This window comes from Trichosurus vulpecula, chromosome 4 (genome assembly GCF_011100635.1).
Source record: "Trichosurus vulpecula isolate mTriVul1 chromosome 4, mTriVul1.pri, whole genome shotgun sequence".
NCBI classification, from domain to species: Eukaryota; Metazoa; Chordata; class Mammalia; order Diprotodontia; family Phalangeridae; genus Trichosurus; species Trichosurus vulpecula.
The window spans coordinates 19,798,633-19,817,504 of NC_050576.1; the positions used below are offsets into that span (position 1 = coordinate 19,798,633).

Below are 18,872 nucleotides of genomic sequence, written 5' to 3' on the forward strand. Positions count from 1 at the left end.
AAGATAGCCAGCACAGGTATCATCTCCATTTCAAAAATGAAGAAACTGAAACCAAAAGAGATCAAAGAATAAATTCAAAATCCCCAAATGACATCACAGTGAAAGTCAAAGGAGAAATTAATAAAATTGAAAGTAACAGTAAAACTAATCTGGTTTTATGAAAAACAAAAAAAGAAATAGACAAAACATTGGTTGATTTGATGAAGAAAACAAATTAAAAGAATCAAAAAATAAAGGGTGAATTTACCACCAAATATAAGGAAATTAAAGCAATAATTATGAGCCATTTTAACCAATTGTATGGCAATAAATCTGACAATCTCACTGAAATGGATAAATGTTTACAGAAATATAAAATGCCTAGATCAAAGGAAGATGAAATAAAGTTCTGAAATAACCCCATTTTAGAAAAAGCAATAGAAAAATCAATGAACTCCCTAAGAAAAAATCCCCAGGTCCAGATGAATTCATGAGTAAATTCTGCTAAAGAAAAATTAAAGAATAATTAATTCCAATACAGTACAAACTATTTGGGGGAACAGGCAAAGAAGGACTCCCACCAAATTCTTTCTGTGACACAAAAGTGATGCTGGTACTTAAACCAGGAAGAGATCGAAAAAGAGAGACAAAAATGAAAGAAAACTATAAGCCGATTTCTCTAATGAATATTGATGCAAAAACTTTAGATAAAATACTAGGAAGGACATTACAGCAATATATCATGAAGTTCATACACTAGGACCAGGTGGGATCTATACCAGGAAGGTATGACTGGCTCAATGCTAGGGAAACTGTCAGCGTAATTGACCATAACAATAAAATTAAAAAAAAAAACAGAAATAATATGATTACCTCAGTAGATGCAGAAAAAACTTTTGACAAAATCCGACACCCATTCCTGTTCCAAAAAATAAAATACATAGGAATAAATGGAACTTTCTTTAAAATGAAAAATATTATTTTTATCCAAAAACATCAACAAGCCTTATCTATAATGGGGATAAGCTAAACGCCTCGGGAACATGATCATGGGTGAAACAAGGATGCCCATTGTCACCATTCTTAATTCAGTGTTGTACCAGAAATGTTAGCTTTAGCAATAAAGGAAGAAAAAGAATTTGAAGTAATTAAAATAGGCAAGGGGGAAACAAAACTTTCACACTACAGATGATATAATCATATACGTAAAGAATTCTAGAGAATAAACTAAAAAAAACCCTAATTGAAATAATTAGCAACTTTAGCAAAGTTAAGGATACATATTAAACCCACATAGATCATCAATATTATACATATATGCGTGTGCATATTAATATATATATATACACATACATATATACGTATATAACCTACAAAGAGCAACAGTGAAATATAGAAAGAAAAATCTCATTTAAAAAAACTGTAGACAATGAAAATTACTTGAAAGTCTACTTACAAAAACAAACACTGGAAATCAATGAACAAATATTACAAAATACTTTTTACACAAATAAAATCAGATCTAATCATTTGGAAAAAATATTAATTGCTCGTGTGTAAGCCAAATCAATATAATAAAAATGACAGTTTTTCCTGAATTAATTTACTTATTCAGTGCCATAACAATCAAACTACTTAACAAATCATTTTATAGAGCAAGAAAAAGTAACAACTAAATTCATATGAAAAATGTCAGTTATATCAAGGGGATTAATGAAAAGAAAAATTCAAAGGAAGGTGGCCTGGTTGTACTAGATCTCAAGATATATTATAAAGCATCAATTATGAAAACTGTCTGATACCACCTGAAAGACAAAGCCTTGAATCAGTGGAGTTGGTTAGGTACAGAAGACCCAGTAGCAAATGGCCACAGTAGCCTAGTGTTTGATAAACCCAAAGACAACAGTTTCTGGAATAAAAACTCACTATTTGACAAAGACTGTTGGGAAAACTGGAAAATGGAAGTTAGGTAAACACCAGAAGCTTACACCATATACCAAGAAACAGCCAAAATGAGTACTTTAGATTTAAAGGGTGATGACACAAGCAAATTAGAAGAGCAAGGAATAATTTACCTGCCAGATCTATGGAGAAGGGAAGAATTTATGATGAACCAAGAAATAGAGAGCATTGCATAAGTAAAATGGATGATTTTGATTCTAGTAAATTAAAAAGGGTTTGCACAAACAAAACCAGTGCAACCAAGATTAGAAGGAAAACAGAAAACTTGGAGGAAATTTTTACAGCCAGTGTCTCTGATAAAGGCCCCATTACTCAAATATACAGTGAACTGAGAAAAATAGACAATGCAAGTAATTTTCCAATTGAATTGTCAAAGGATTTGAACAAGAAGTTTTCAGATGAAGTAATTAAAGCTATCTATAGTCATAAAAATGTTGTAAATCACTATTGATTACAAAAATGAAAATTAAAACAACTCTGAGGTACCACCTATCAGAATAGCTAATATGAAGGAAAAGGCCAATGAAAAATGCTAGAGAGAATGGGGGGGATGGGATACTAATATACCATTGGTGGAGTTCTGAACTGATCCAGCCATTCTGGAGAGCAATTTGGAATTTGCCCAAAGGTTAATACAGCAATATCACTAGTAGGTCTATATCCCAAGGAGAGCATAAAAAAGGGAAAAGGATGGATATGTATGAAAATATTTATGGCAGTTCTTTTTATGGTGGTAAAGAATTAGAAATTGAGGGGATGGAAAATGAGGGAGTTGGAAAATGGCTAAACAAGTTGTGGTATATGAACCTAATGGAATTCTATTGTCCTATTAGAAATGATGAGGTGGATTTCAGAAAAGTCTGGGAAGACATGCTCTGATGCAAAGTGAAGTGAGCAGGATAACATTGTATATAGTATTAGCAATGCAGTGTGATGATTAACTATGATTGACTTAGTTCTTCACAGTAATACAATGATCCAAGACACATCCAAAAGACTCATGATGGAAAATGGTTCACATCCAGAGAAAGAACTGGTGAAATCTGAATGTAGGTTGAAGCACACTGTATTCATCTTCTTTATAAAATTATTATTTCATGATTTTCTTCCTTTTATTCTGTTTCTATTTTCACAACATGACTAACATGAAAATACATTTTACCTAAATTCACACATATAACCTATAACAAATTGTTTACCATCTTAGAGACGGGGAGAGTGGTAGGAGGGAAGAGAAAATTTGGAGCTCAACATTTTATATTGAAAATAATTTAAAAATGTCTTTACATGCAATTGGAATAAATGGTATTTCAAAGAAAAAAAGAAATTGGAGCTCTCATTCCTAGGAACAGTTACTACATTCTTGGGTATTAAAGGAAAGCCCAGGATCTGCCAACTTGACCTTCCCAAGGCTCGTTTGAGGGTGCAGCTCCTCATGCTTGGAGACAGCCATAATCATTCCTTTTGTATTAACAAACTGATCCTTGCCTTTTTCATTTAAGGAAAACATCCATTCTAGTTTTCACGAAGAAAACTTGGTCTTTTGCACCCTGGACCTCTTCTTGGCTGGAACAGAGACAACTTCTACCACTCTGAGGTGGGCCCTGCTGTATATGGCTCTTTATCCAGAGATCCAAGGTACAGTTATGATGCCAGGCTATGTACCCCTGTAGAATTCTGCCCAGGAGAGGTCCCATTTATAGAGAGCTTGAAAGTTTGCCAGACACTTTACATATACCATCTACTTTCAATTCCCAATGGAAAAGGGCACTGATTACCATTTTTTACAATCATACAGACCCCTTTTTAATATCAACATTTCTGTCAGCTCCAATATGATAGTAGTTGCTATCTAAGGTGGTAGAGTATAAAATTTCAAGTCAAGAAGGTGTGAGTTCAAATCATGCCTCAGACTCCTACTAACCATGTGACCCTGCACAAATCCCATAATTTCTGTCAGCCTCTGTCTTCATCTGTAAAATGGAGATAACAATAGCCCTTGCCCAAAGGGTTTTAATGAGGATCAAACAAGTGGTGAAACATACAGCATAAAGTGTTATATAAATAAAGCAATATATAAATACCAGATATTAGTTTCCTATTATTATTATTTTAGGTGCACTATAATAAATTTTTATTAAAAAGGTATGTAATAACAAAAAGTAACATTTTGAAATGCCTATTAAATAATTCTCCATAGATTTTATAATAGAAATACTCAAGTGAAGGATACATTATTAATTCAATCTACAGAAGATCCTATGGTCTTTAGATTTAGAACTGGAAGGTATATTAGAAACAATCAAGTACAACCCCTTCATTTTACAGATGTGGAAACTGAGGCTGAGAGAAATTAAGCAATTTCTGGAGGGTCTCACAGGTCCAGAGTTTCTGAGGAGGGATTTAAATGAAGGTCATCCTGAGTCCAAACCCAGAGCTCCATCTTCAGGAACCCCTATTTGCTTCTCCTTCAAGAGATCTATGTTCTGAAAGCCAAGGCATGATCAAAATGTCTATTTCCTTCTCTAGGATATTGTAACGTGTCTCATATCTCCCTTAAGCTAAAGATCAGAGTAAGGATCCATGGACCAAATATGGATGTGCAGGTCCTTAGCAATAACTAATTAGAGAAATCCACAGCTTTGGACTAGACACATTTAAAGTACTACCCAGAATGGAACAGCCCTTGTATCTATCTGAGATAATACCCAAAAATGTCATTCTTATCAGACCTTTACCATTATGGAAATCAAATAAAGTACTTATTATGTGCCTACTATATGCCAGGAACTGGAGACACAAGTTCAAAAAAATAAAGCAATACTTCCCTCTTTGCAAGACTCTGGGTTGGGGGGAGGGGGAACAGAAAACTTAGTTAGGAGTCACAAGTTTGTTTCTCATCCAGGCTTCCCATCTAAGTGGTCAGGAGACTGGGAGCAAGGCATTTCAGTCAGTAAATGAACATTTATTAAGTGACTACTATGAGCCAAAGACAATACTAAGTTTGTTGTTGTTTGTCCTTCATTCTCATAGAGGAACATGCCATCAGGAAAATGATGCCATGACTTGCAAGTGAATTAGATTTAAGTAAGGGAGGGCTGTGCAAAGTCACTGGCCTTACTTTCTCCTCTGGAGCCATCTGTGTCCAGTGGCAAGGTATAAATCAGGATGACAGGAGATTGCCACCCCAAGTATTAGGAATACAAAGGAAAGCAAAACAAAAGCAACAACCAACTAAGTCCTGTTCCCAAGGAGTTCCTACGCTACTGGGAGAGATGACAAGAGAACAGCTTTGGACAAAATAGATACAGACAGAACAAATAGGAGAAAATCGACAGAAGTCAGATAGTTCTCAGGTCCTCAGCTTTCATTCAAAAATATCATGGACTTAAAGGATATAGGATGGTGGCCTGCAAGTATTCAAAGGGCTCTTGGGTAAAAGAGGGATTCAATGGGCCCTGGATCTCAAAGTCTATGTCAGTGGAGGGATCGGCTCTAGCAGGCTCCACCATGATAGAAAGGCAAGCTCCTTGAGGGCACTTTCATTTGTCTCTTTTTTGTATCCCCAGGCCTTAGCACAGTGCCTAGCACATAACAGGCTTTTAATAAATGGTTACTGAAGTGAATTGAAAGGCATACAGCAGAGTCCCCAAGAGATGGGACATATATCCTGAAGCCCAGCTTAGCTGAGTATCAAGAAGCTCATCCCAGGAGACTGATCTCTGGGAGTTGAATTCTAAAGTCATAGCATCTCTTGAGACAAATAATGATTAAAAAAATGACCCTCAGCCCTCTGCAGTGAGCTCCTGTTTCCACAATGACAATGGCAGAATGATAGGAAATGGACTAAGAATCACATTGGTGCTAAGAATCATATTCTTAATAAGCGTTCACAGTTGTAAGTTACTCATATATACATACATATGTATATATATGTATATATGATTATTGCTATACATTATACATCATTATATATTATTTATATATTAATATATATTATAATTACAAGCTAAGCTATAAGCTACTCTAAATGGGTGATTTGTCATTGCCCAGAAATAAACCACTTTATGAATTCATGAATTCTGAAATTCCCTTAAATGATCTAAATCTATTGATATTCCACCTCTCCCTATGCCTCCCCTGCCTGTAAATCTCTTCACTCCTCAGGTCCCTCCAAGGCCATCACTTTTGCATGAGCCACACACTCCTCCTTTGTCCATATTGACCTCTTAATGAGCCAGTTCAATCTAGACTTGCCCCACTCTGATATCATCTGTCTTGCCCTGTCAAGGCTCAGGCCTGGTTGACTTTCACCATCACTGGCCTTTGCTCTCACTCATGTGCTGTTAAACGAAGGTAAAGAAAATCAGAAACCCAGATTAACTATGTCCACTACAAATTTATCTTACATAATCTCATAATTATCTCTGCAAGGCATTTCCCTAATTAACTAATGTTCCTATTCACTGTAGCAGCTATTTCTAACCTTTTCGTCCCTTCTCAAGGAAGCATGGCTCACTTTCCCCAAAAACTTTCTGAAAAATTGGCCTCATATTTGACTCCAAGTCAGTATATCCATATGTTTGAAATTTTAGATTATTTTTCTCCAATTACATTTCAAAACAATTTTTAACATTTAGGATTTGATTTTAAAATTCTAGCCCACCCTTCTTCCCTACTTCTCCTTCTTCCTTTTTGATATGGTATGCAATCAGATATAGGTTGTGCATGTACACTCATAAAACATTTCCATATTAGACATTTTGTAAAAGAAGACTTAAATAAACAATGAAAGAAATAAAGAAAGTAAAAAATACCATGCTTTAGTCTGTATTCAGACAGTATCACATCTTTCCCTGGAGGCAGAGAGTATGCTTCATCATTAGCCCTTTGGGATTGTCATGGATCATTGTGTTGCTAAGAATGGCTAATTCATTCATAGTTCTTCATCATACAATATTGTTGTTACTGTCTACCGCATTCTCCTGGTTTTGCTCAGTTCAATTTGTGTCAGTTCATTTTACTGCAAATCTTGAGGCCATTCACCCTGAGGTCCTTCTTCTCCCCTCATCCTCATTTCACATCACTCAGACACCTTCTACCACTACTGTCTCCTTCAATCCTATCTCATACAAAGAGGTGACCCTTCTCCTTGCCCAGGCCAACTCAGCTAGATGCATAAATGATCCCACCCAATTCCATATTCTTTAGTAGACTGTCATCTCTCTTTCCAACTCTCTCCTTCATCTCCAATCACGCCTTGTCAACTGGCTGCTTCCTTACTCCCTACAAACATACTCTGTCTCTCCTATACTGAAAAAAAAATCAGTTGATCTGTCCCCACTAACTATTATCCCACATTGGTTCTTTCTTTTGTGGCTGAACTCCATGAGAAAGCCATGTACAAGAGATGTGTCGACTTCTTTTCCTCTCATTCCTATTAATTCTCTAGTCTGTCTTCCAATTTTATCATTCCACTGAAACCACTCCTTTCAAAGTAACCAGTGATCTCTTCATTGCCAAATAGAATGATCTTTTCTCAGCCTTCATGCACTTTCACCTCTCTTTCACATTGCAAATCCCCCTTTCCTCCTTGATACTCTCTTCTCTCTAGGTTTTCATTACACTCTTTCTGAGTCTTTTTTCCTATCCAGTGGATCACTCCTCAATCCCCTTTGCTGGATGTTAGTCCTGGTCATACCACATCCAGTTCACACATATAATTATTCCAAAGGGCTCTGTCTCAGGCCGCCTTCTCTTCTCCCTCTATACTATTTCACTTGGAGATTCTATCCTCTTCTAGGATTCAATTATCATCTCTATGCTAATAATTATCAAGTCTATTTACCCAGCCCTAAGCTCTCTGCTGACCTCCAACCTCTCATCTCCAACTACCTATTGGACATGTCAAAACACATTCTAGAGACATGTTAAACGCAATATGTACAAAGTAGAACTTATTCTTTCTCCCTAAACACTCCTCCATTCCTGCCTTTCCTGATACTATAGAAAGGAGCATGATCCCCCCAGTCCTTCAGTCTCAAAACATAGGAGTCGCCCTCAACTCCTCATTATCTCACTCCCCTCACCCCACTTAATAGGTTGCAAAGACCTGTTTATTTCACTTTTGAAACATCCCTTGAATATTTCCTCTCCTCTGACACTATTCCCACCCTGGTCCAGACCCACATCCCCTCACACCTGGAGTATTGCTACAGTCTGTGGTGAGTCTGCCTGCCTCGAGTCTCTCCCGACACTAATCCATCCTCATTCAATCATCATTGAGGGATTTCCCCCACACAATAAACTCCAGTGTCACCCTATCATGTCTAGAACCAAATACAAAATGTTGTATTTTACATTCAAATTCTTTATAAGCTGTCCCCTCCTATATTTCCAGTCTTCCATTACTCCCTGAAACCTATTCTTTGATTCAGTGCCACTGGCCTCTTGACTGTGCCACTAACAAGACTGTCCATCTCTTGACTCTGTGCATTTTCTATGGCTGGCGCCTTATTCCTGGAATATTTACCTGCTCACTTTCCTCGTGTCCTTCAAGTCCCTGATGAAAGCTCACCTTCTGTAAAAAGACTTTCCCAATCCCCATTAATCTTACTGCCATCTCTCTGTGATGATCTTCGATTCCTCCTGCAGGTGTCTTCTTTGCATGTTGTCTCCATCATGAGATTTTGATCACCTTGAGGGCAGGGACTGTCTTCTGCCTTTCTCTATCTTCTCAATGTTTAGTATAGTTTCAGACACACAGTAGGTGCTCAATAAAAGCTTGAAATAGTTTGTTTCTGTCAACATGGTTCATCACAAATTCTTTGTAAGGGATAAGCTCACATATGGAGCCAAATTATTATTCTTCTAAAATTACCATCTTGTTCTTCAGAACTTCATTCTACCTATGATTCATTTGGAGTGAGGGATCATTGGACCCTAAATGTAAAGTTCTGTAAATAAATCAAATACACACAAATAAATTTAAGGACCTTGGAGACAGTCTAGTATGACTTGATTTTTATAAAGATAGAGAAAATGAGGCACTAAGAGGTTTTTTGACTTGCCCATGGACACCCAAACAGTGAGGAATAAAGCCGAAATTTGAATACAGGTCTTCTGTCTCTACCTCCAGCATGCTTTCCATGGTACCACAATGCTGGATGCCTTCCCAACAACAAAAACATCCTAATTTGCCATTAATCAGTCAGGTCCCCATCTTATCAAGCTATTGGTACCTTTGGTAAAGCGTCAAGCCAAACTTTCATCCAACCACAGATGTGACTGTAGTTCTCCCACATGATAAGAGAAAACTCAATAGGAGGGGAAAGAAAGCCCTGAGTTCACATCTACCTAGATGTATGGCTCTGAACAAGTCAATTAAATTCTGTCTCCCTGGGATGCACCTCTAAAATGGGGATCATAATAGCATTATACAGGCATTGCATGAGCATCAAATGAGATAATCTTTGGAAAATGTTTGGCAAATTTTAAAGCGCTCTGCATATGTGAGCTATTATTTGGGTCTGAAAAACCTCTACTTTTCTTTCTAGGCAAAATACAAGCTGAGATTGACAGGGTGGTTGGCCAATCGAGGCAGCCCACCATGGCTGATAAGGAGAATATGCCCTATACTAACGCAGCCATTCATGAAGTTCAGAGAATGGGTAATATTATTCCTTTCAACGTCCCCAGGGTGGCCACAGTTGATACCACAGTGGCAGGATACCATGTGCCAAAGGTAAACTGCTTTCTCTCCCATAAACATGAAGGGGCTCCATGGCTTCCATGTACCCTGGAAGATCGTGTAACAGAAGGAGAAAGAAAAAGAAACACAGACTATAGGACAAAAGATCTTGGTCTAGATTTTATGAACTTTGGCTTCAACAGTGTATATTTTCATAATTTATTTCCATAAAACTGGGTGCTTTTTATAATCCTATGTATGTTATTTTATACTTTAAAAAGAATTATTCTGAGAAAGGGAGCATAAGCTTCAGCACATGATCGCCAAAGTTCTCCATGATAAAAAAAATGAAGAAGCTTTGGACTAGATTCTTAAAATCACTGATTCTCGCAGTTAGATGAGGAAAAATAAAACTCTGAACTGGAGGCAGAGGGACAGGTTTTAAAGCCTAGTTTTATTCCTGTGTTTAAATTGCTTATGTCCACTTAGCTTCCTTATGTGTGATATCCCTATGTATCATACCTCCCCAGGACTCAGTTTCCTCATTTGAAAAAAGAGGGTTTTTTTAATCAAATTGGCCAAAGGTTTATCAATTTTATTGGTTTTTTCATAAAACCGGCTCTTTGTTTTATTTATTAATTCAATAGTTTTCTTGGTTTCAATTTTATTAATCTCTCCTTTGATTTTCAGTATTTCTAATTTGGTATTTAATTGGGGGTTTTCAATTTGCTCTTTTTCTAGCTTTTTCAGCTCTATGCCCAGATCATTGATCTCCTTTTTCCCTATTTTATTCAAGTAGGCATTTAGGGATATAAAACTTCCCCTAAGAACTGCTTTTGCTGCATCCCATAAGTTTTGGTATGTTGTTTCATTATTGCCATTCTCTTGAATGAAGTTATTAATTTTTTCTCTGATTTGTTCTTTGGCCCACTCATTCTTTAGAATTAAATTATTTAGTTTCCAATTAGTTTTTAGCTTATTTTTCCATGGTTCTTTATTAAAAATGATTCTTCTTTCATCATGATCTGAAAAGGATGCTTTGACTACTTCTCCTTTTCTGCACTGGATTGTGAGGTTTTTATGCCCTAGTACATGGTCAATTTTTGAGTATGTATCATGTACTTTTGAGAAGAAAGTATATTCCTTTTTATCCCCATTCAGTTTTCTCTAGAGGTCTATCATATGTGCCTTTTCTAAAATTCTGTTTACCTCCTTAACTTTTTTCTTATTTATTTTGAGGTTAGATTTATCAAGTTCAGAAAGGGGGATGTTGAGGTCTCCCAATATTATAGTTTTGCTATTTATTTCTTCCTGTAACTCCCTTAAACTCTCCTCTAAGATTTGTATGCCTTACCACTTGGTGCATATATGTTAAGCAAAGATATTGCAGAAACTGGGCATAGAACAATATCTTACACCATATACCAAAATAAAGTCAAAATGGGTTCATGATTTAGGAGTAAAAGCTGGTACTATAAGTAATTTGGGAAAGCAAGGAATAGTTTACTTACCAGATTTATGGAAAAGTAAAGTATTCATGAGCCAACAAGAGATAGAGAGCATTACAAAATGCAAAATGGATAATTTTGATTATGTCAAATTGAAATGTTTTTGTACAAAAAAATCCAATGCAACAAGAATTAGGAGGGAAGCAGAAAATTAGGAGAAAATCTTTGCCACTAGTATCTCTGATAAAGGCCTAATTTCTAAAATATACAGGGAACTGAGCCAAATATATAGGAATACAAGCCATTCCCCAATTGAGAAATGGTGAAAGGATATGAACAGGCAGTTTTCAGAGGAAGAAATTAAAGCTATCTATAGGCATATGAAAATGCTCTGGTTCACTACTGATTAGAGAAATGAAAATCAAAACAACTCTTAGATACCACATCTATCCTGTCAGATTGGCTAATATAACAAAACAGGAAAATGATAAATGCTGGAAAGGATGTGGGGAAATTGGAACATTGTTGCATTGCTGGTGGAGTTGTGAGCTGATCCACCCATTTTGGAGAGCAGTTTGGAACTACGCCCAAAGGGCTATAGAAATGTTCATACCCTTTGACCCAGCAATACCACTTCTAGGGTTGTATCCCAAAGAAATCACACAAGCGGGAAAAGGACCCATATGTACAAGGATATTTATAGCGGCTCTTTTTGTGGTAGCCAAGAATTGGAAATCAAAGGGATGCCCATCAGTTGGGGAATGGCTGAATAAGCTGTGGTATATGAAGTTGATGGAATACTATTGTGCCATAAGAAATGGGGATGATGCAGACTTTGTAAAAACCTGGAAAAACCTACACGACATAATGCTGAGTGAGTGGAGCAGAGCCAGGAGAACGTTGTGCACAGCCACAGATACATGAATTCTGTGAGGACCAACCCTGACATACTGCGCTCTTCTCAGCAACCTAAGGTGCAAGGACAACTCCAGGGGACTCACGATGGAGAATGCTATCTTCATCCAGAGAAAGAACTGTGAAGTTTGAATACAGATCGAGGCGCACTACATGCTTGCCTTTTTTGCTTCTCTTTTGTTTTTGTTTTTGGGTTGGTTTTTTTTTTTGGTTCTGTTTCTTCTTTCTCATGATTCATTCCATTGGTCATAATTGTTCTCCACAACTTGACTAGTGCATAAATTAATTCAATGCAAAGTTAAAAAAAAAAAAAAAGAAAAAAGAGGGTTTGACCAAGAACTTCCCTTGTAGCAGCATCATAGTTCCATGGAATATACATTTTTAAGCACCTACTATGCGCTACACACTGTGCTAAGTGCAGCTGAGCTTAGACTTAAATTTTCTGACCTAAGTTTCATTTCTTTTTCATCTACTGAGTTGATTGCTATGTGTAAGACCTTGTGAGGAACACAGAGCATAATAATGCTCAGAGAAACAGCTGAAACTTAGGTTGCATTTTAAGGTTTACAAAGACTTTAGAAAAGTGTCATTGATCCTCACAACAACCCAGGGAGGGAGGGGCTCTTATCACTCCCATTTTACAGATGAGAAAACTGAGGCAGAGAGGAAGTGACTTGCCCAGGATCACAAGGCTGGTGAGTATCAGGAATAGGTGATGGATGAGTCAGAAGGAGCGAGAGCCCGTGATTAGATGAAGCCATCACAGAAGAGGAGGTGAGCAAGCTGGGCTGTGAAGCATGGATGGATGTGATTTAGAGAATCCAGAGAGATAAAAAGGAAGGGGGCACCTTAGGGAAGTGGAGTGAATTGGCCTTAAATGTTAAGGAAGATTTAGTTCAAATGCTGAACTGTATGACCCTGGGCAAGTCACTTGACCCCTTTGTGGTGGGGGTTAAAGATAATGGGGATGGCCTCTAGATCCCTCCCAGGTCTAATACCATGATTTTATATATCCTGAGAAGCAGAGATTACTCCCAAGATATCATTTGAAGGCCCTGTTTGTTCTAGGATCTCCAGGCCCAGAGACAGGGCCACACATGCTCACTCATACAAACATGATACAAGAAGCCCAGGGCATACTTATTACACTGCCCTGTTCTCTGCTTCCATTTTGGTCTAGCGCTCCCAGTTCCTCCCATGAGAACAGCTCCTTCTAAATCAGGTTGTCTAAACACACCCAGGTGTGTCTTTATAGTTAGACACAAGGAAGCTGGAGGATCCAACCCAACAAGATCCAGTGGATATTGACCTGGAACTGGAGTCAGGAAAAACTGGTTTCAAATCCACCTTGACATGGTTGTTCTGTAACTCAGGACAAGTCACTTCTCCCTGTCAGCCTCAGTTTCCCCATGTGTAAAAATGAGAAGTCTTCTAATCCTAAATCTATAATCCTTTATTTTAACCAACCTTATGCAAGATTTTGATTGTGCTCCTTTATCTCCAGACCCATCAGTCTTTCACACTATCTGAGACTTCTAACCATCATTTCTTACAGGACTACTGAAAGAATTTACTAATTTAGGACACATTGCTATCTGAGAAGTTTACTCATTTACAGCTGTAAGGGCAAGCAAAGTGGGACTTTGTTGTCCTTTGTTTTTGAGTGCTTCTCAGCATTAGGGCATTCAAGTGCCTTTGGTTGAGTCTTTGCTTTGTTTGTAGGAAAGTGCACACTCTTTTTCTAGTTGGGTTACAAGAGGTGTGAAATCCTCAAGATGTGTGTTTGAAGAACTCTGACTCTTAAGAAGTGTATATATAGTCTGAGTTTAGCATTTTGTTTGGGGCTCACTCTTTGGAAGAGTGTTGGTGTGGAGACTCTGGGTAGCCATTAAGGCGTACCCCTAACCCCGCTATGAAAACCCAGATATTTGTGCTTCTCACTCTGGCAACTATGTATGTATAGCTTTGCTCAGACAGCCAGAAGCCTGTCTGTTGATTTGTGGTATTTGCTCTGTTTATATTTTCTTTGTTTGTAATTTCTGTTTGTATTGCCTCTGAAATTCAAGGTTCTGATGTTTTCCCCTGAACTTAGTGAATGATATGCCTATGTTTAATTGAAGTGAGATTGTAAACCCCTTAAAGTTGCTTTCCTTACAAAAGCAGATTAAAGAACTTGTGCTAGCAGCCCTCCTGTGTGCTGCTGTTATTGGCCTTACACAGCCACAATAACTACAAGCAGCATTGTTGTCACGACCATTTAATTCATACATAGGCATTAGATAGGATGAGATCCCAGATGGGAAAGACACCAATGGGAAGAAAATCACCCAGTTCAGTTGGGCATCAACCTTTCCCAAAAGCGGCAGTTCAGAATAAGGCAATTTGGGTTCATCTGCCCCTTCTGAGGCTACCCAGGGAACCTTCAGTGAGTTTACCTCTCCATGTCTTTGTTTACTCATACTTAGTTTCCATGTAAAATGAGAGGAATGGACTAGATGACCTCTATAATTCCTTCCAATCCTAAATCTATGACTTTCTAAGGCCAGGGTTCTTAGCTTGTGGTCCATGAACGTGATTTTCTATTCTGTTTGTTTAGATTGTGACAGTTGCATTGCCAAATAATCGGTTTCCTTTGTAATCATATGTCTTTTATTTGATTCATTTTAAAATGTGAGTCTGAGAAGGCCTCCAAAGGCTGTGCTAGCCTTCCAAGGGGGTTTGTGACCCCAAGCAGGCTGGGCGCCCCTGCTCTACAATAGGCTCTACAACAGGCTTGGCCACTACAGAGCCCTGGGGCCTTGGCTGTTTCTTTGCCCCTCTCCTCTCACCCCCCAGTCCTCAATTCCCTCCTCTGTAAAATGGGAGGATGGGCTAGGTCTCTTCTGCCTCAAAGTTCCTTGGACTCAGTTCTTTTCTCTTGTTTCCAGGGCTCTATATTGTTCACCAATCTGACTGCTTTGAACAGGGACCCCAATGAGTGGGCTACCCCAGAAACCTTCAACCCAGAACACTTTCTGGAGAATGGACAATTTAAGAAGAGAGAAGCCTTTCTGCCTTTCTCAATAGGTGAGCCCCACTCAGCAGGGAGGGCGCTCTAGACCAAAGAGCACCAACCTCTTTAACATTAAGAAGCTTTGCAGACTCTACTTCCTGAAATCCACAATCATATGATGGTACATATACTAGTAACATTCATTGATTGGGCAAGTACATCACAACAAAATTTAAAATAGCAGACCTTTACATAGCTTTTTTTAAAGTATATGGGACAGATAACTTCCTTTGGAGTTTCATAGACATCCCATGAGGTAGGTATTACAGCTATCCATTTTACAGATGATAAAACTAAACCTGAGAGAAGTTAAGTGATCTTCCCACAGTCACAAAGTTTTGAAGTATCCCAGATGAAATCACCCCCAGGTCACTGCAGGTAGACACCCACTTCCACACGGTGTCATGGACTCAGCAAATTTCTCAAGTGCGTTTGTATTTACTCACCACAAGAGCTCCTGCCACCACTTGAAAATAAAACCAATAAGCCAGTCTCCAAGAGACATGGCAGATGTCTGACCTTGGGTCATCTAAGGAGACAGAGGGCTGGTTTGCATTCTTTAGAGAACAGCTATGTAGTTGAAGTGAGGAGAGTTTGATCTTCAGGTCTGATCTTGCCTGAAGGTTTTACAGCCCCTTTGGAAGGACTCCAGAATGCCCCCAGGCCTGACCAGCACCCACATGCTCTGGCATCCTCCCCCTGAGTATCCTAGGGAGACCTCATTTAAACCTCTTGGACCTCAGTTTCCTCAACTATAAAATGAAGACACTGGACTAGATGGCCAATAGGGCTCCTTCTGGCTCAGAAAACTTGACCCCAAAATCCCAGGAACTCAAAGCCAGAGGACCTGAATTTTAATTGTGACTCTTCTTAGTTGCCTTTTATAATGACTCTGTTGCAGTTTTTCATCTCTAATAAGTGAGGGGGTTGGAGTAGGTGGCCTGAGAGGTCCCCTAAACTCTCAAATCTGTGATGTTCTGATCTTAAGTAAATACAAAGGGACTTCAGTAGGGAGAAAGGCCTTACAACTGGAGGCAGCCTCTAAGCTGAGCCTTGAAGGAAGCTGGGGATTCTAATGGGCAGGAGGCAGGAGGCAGGAGAAGATGCCAACTAGTCTGGGCAAGCAGCCTTTGGGAAGGGCTGGAGATGGGAATGGCAATGTCCTAACAAGTTGAGTGGCCTCATTCAACCTTCTTGGAGGTGACATGGTCACTTGAAGATATCACTTGGGGGAGTCCTTCCTTCAGGGATTGGACTAGATGACTCATAAGGCATCAAATCCTGTTTATTTCCTTCACTTACAAACTTACAGTTGTAGAAAATTGTTATAAAAATTATCAGATTATTAAAATTAATTAAAATTAATAAATTTAATATATTTTAATATATGTTTAAAATATATCTCATTTTAATATTAGGCTATATTAAAATTTTATTAAAATGCACACACATAAAGTGCTTTACAGTTTCCAAAGTGTTTTCTTCTCTATGGGGCCTACTTATCATCCTTCACCAGGACCATTCCAATATATTCCTAGGGGATCTTGTTTCATATCTCTCCCCAGACCAATCCATCCTCCACTGAGCTGCCACAATGATTTTCCTAAAGTGTAGGTCTGACCATATTACCCCTGCTCTTACCCCTCCCCAGTGAGGTCAGGGGGCTTTCTATTGCCTCTAGGATCAAATATTAGCTGCTGTGAGATTGAATTCTCTTTGTAACCTGGCCTCATGTTGCTTTTCCCCTCCACTATCTACTCCTCCTTGTCTGGTTACTATTTTGCCCACATCCCACTCTTATTCAGGTGTGGGGAACCCTCAGCCTCAAGGCCACATGTAGCCCTCTAGGTCCTCAAGTGAGACCCTTTGACAGAGTCCAAACTTCACAAAACAAATCCCCTTAATACAATGGATTTGTTCTATAAAAATTGGACTCAGTCAAAAGGCTACACCCAAGGACCTAGAAGACCATGTGTGACCTCAAGTCTGCATATTCTGCAACCCTGGTCTTATCTCTTGGCTCCATGACTTGGCACTGGTTGTCTCCCAGGATTTGAATGACCTCCGTCCTCAACTTCCACCACTCAGGATCTCCGGCTTCTTTCAAGATCCAGGTTCTTCTACAGGAGGCCTTTCCTGGTCCCTCTTCTCTGTATGTATCACCCACGTACCTATTTATGAGTATGGTATTCTCTTTCTCATTAGAATGTAAGCTCCTTGAGGGCCAGAATCATTTTTCTTTCATCCTCTTATCTCCAATGCTTAACTTAGTGTCTTAATTAGAGTAAGGGCTTAATAGAAATCTAGGCAGCTAGGTGGTCCAATGGGTAGAGAGCTGGGCTTGCACCAGGGAGTTCAAATTTAGCCTCAGACTCTTATTAGCTGGCCAAGTCATTTAACCTGGGTTTTCTTCAAATTCCTCCTCCATAAAATGAGAATCATGGTAGCACCTACCTCCCAGGGTTGTTTTGGGGATAAAATCAGATGATATTTTTAAAGAGCTTTGCCAACTTTAAAACTCTTCATAAGTGTTAGCTATTACTATTATTAAGGGTTTGTTCAATGAATTAACTAGTTCATGCTTCACCTGGCTGTGATAATGCTTGTACTAGAGTGCTTTGTCAACCTGAAATCAGTAGAGATAAGTCATCTGTTGTTATTCTGGAAGGTCTTGTGTCTATTATTAAAAGGGGGAGGGGAGGACATGATCATATGACTTAACTTCCCGGAGACTCAGCTTCCAAATCTGTAAATTGAGAGATCTGGACTACATGGTTTTCTGAGGTCCCTTTGAGCTTTCAATCTCTGGTTCTCTGATCCTCCTGACTCTAAGACCTGCCCTCTGTCCATTTGTTTGTTAGTCTACATCATCTCTTTTCTTCCATATCCTAAAAGGATGGCAAAGAGAGAGGGGACCTGCTTGGCTGACATTTCTTAGAGAAATAATAACAGATTAAGGGCTGGAACCTCGGGGGTATTGAGAAGTCACAGGATCATTCAGTTCACCCATAACTTTTTTCCCACAAAACCAAACAGCTGGTTTGGCCAGGGTCTTGTCATGGCACTGAGGGGGTGGGCACAGAGCCTCAATCTCTTGACAGCCAGACTGGACCCTCCTCCCATCACAAATAAAGTGAGCTTCCTGAGAGTGGATTCCTGGAGAAAGGAGTGAGGACAGCTCCTTCATGTCTTTGGAAAAGGTGACCAGGTGTTCAAGGCTGGTTACACAGCTAATAGGGTCTGGTCAGTTCTGTCTCTTTTTTCCTAAGCCTCCTCATTCAGGAGAGCTGGGAGCTTCAAGTCAAATTGGTTCTGACATAACAGACCCACTGCCCATCACAGTCTGTCCTCCTTGGTTGGATCTGCCAGAGGCAGGTTGGAAGTTTCTCTACTTCCTCAAGTCTTAGAGAGCAGCTTTGAGCCCTTAGAGCCTTTGACTTGCCTGATATTTCACAGCTAATGATTGTCAGAGGAAGGACCCAGGCTAGATTTCTGAATCCAGGATCAGAGGTTTTGGGGGGTTTGTTTTGTTTGTTTGTTTGTTTTTCCATGATAGTGATGAGAGTAGATTGATACTATAAGGCTAACAAAGGCCTGACATGCATTATCTCATTCAGCCTTCACAACACCCCATGAGGAACATACCAATATTGTTCGCATTTGACAGATAATTAATTAATTAATATTAATTAAAGGCATTTATATGGTCCTTTATTATTCCCATTTTACACATGAGGAAACTGAGGCTGAGAGCAGTTAGGTGACTTGCTCAGGGTCACACAGCTTCTAAGTATCAGCAGTAGGATTTGAACTGCCTTCTTCCTGA

General features: G+C 38.9%; 1 protein-coding gene across 1 annotated transcript in view; it reads left to right on the plus strand.

Moving 5' to 3' along the window:
* The window catches only part of LOC118846144 (cytochrome P450 2J2-like), a 42,248-nt gene that overhangs the window by 22,401 nt on the left and 975 nt on the right, over positions 1 to 18,872 (plus strand). The window contains exons 6-8 of the mRNA XM_036754384.1: positions 3,444 to 3,579; positions 9,498 to 9,685; positions 14,922 to 15,060. Of these exons, the coding sequence (XP_036610279.1) occupies positions 3,444 to 3,579; positions 9,498 to 9,685; positions 14,922 to 15,060 (463 nt within the window). The remainder of the gene's footprint in view (positions 1 to 3,443; positions 3,580 to 9,497; positions 9,686 to 14,921; positions 15,061 to 18,872) is intronic.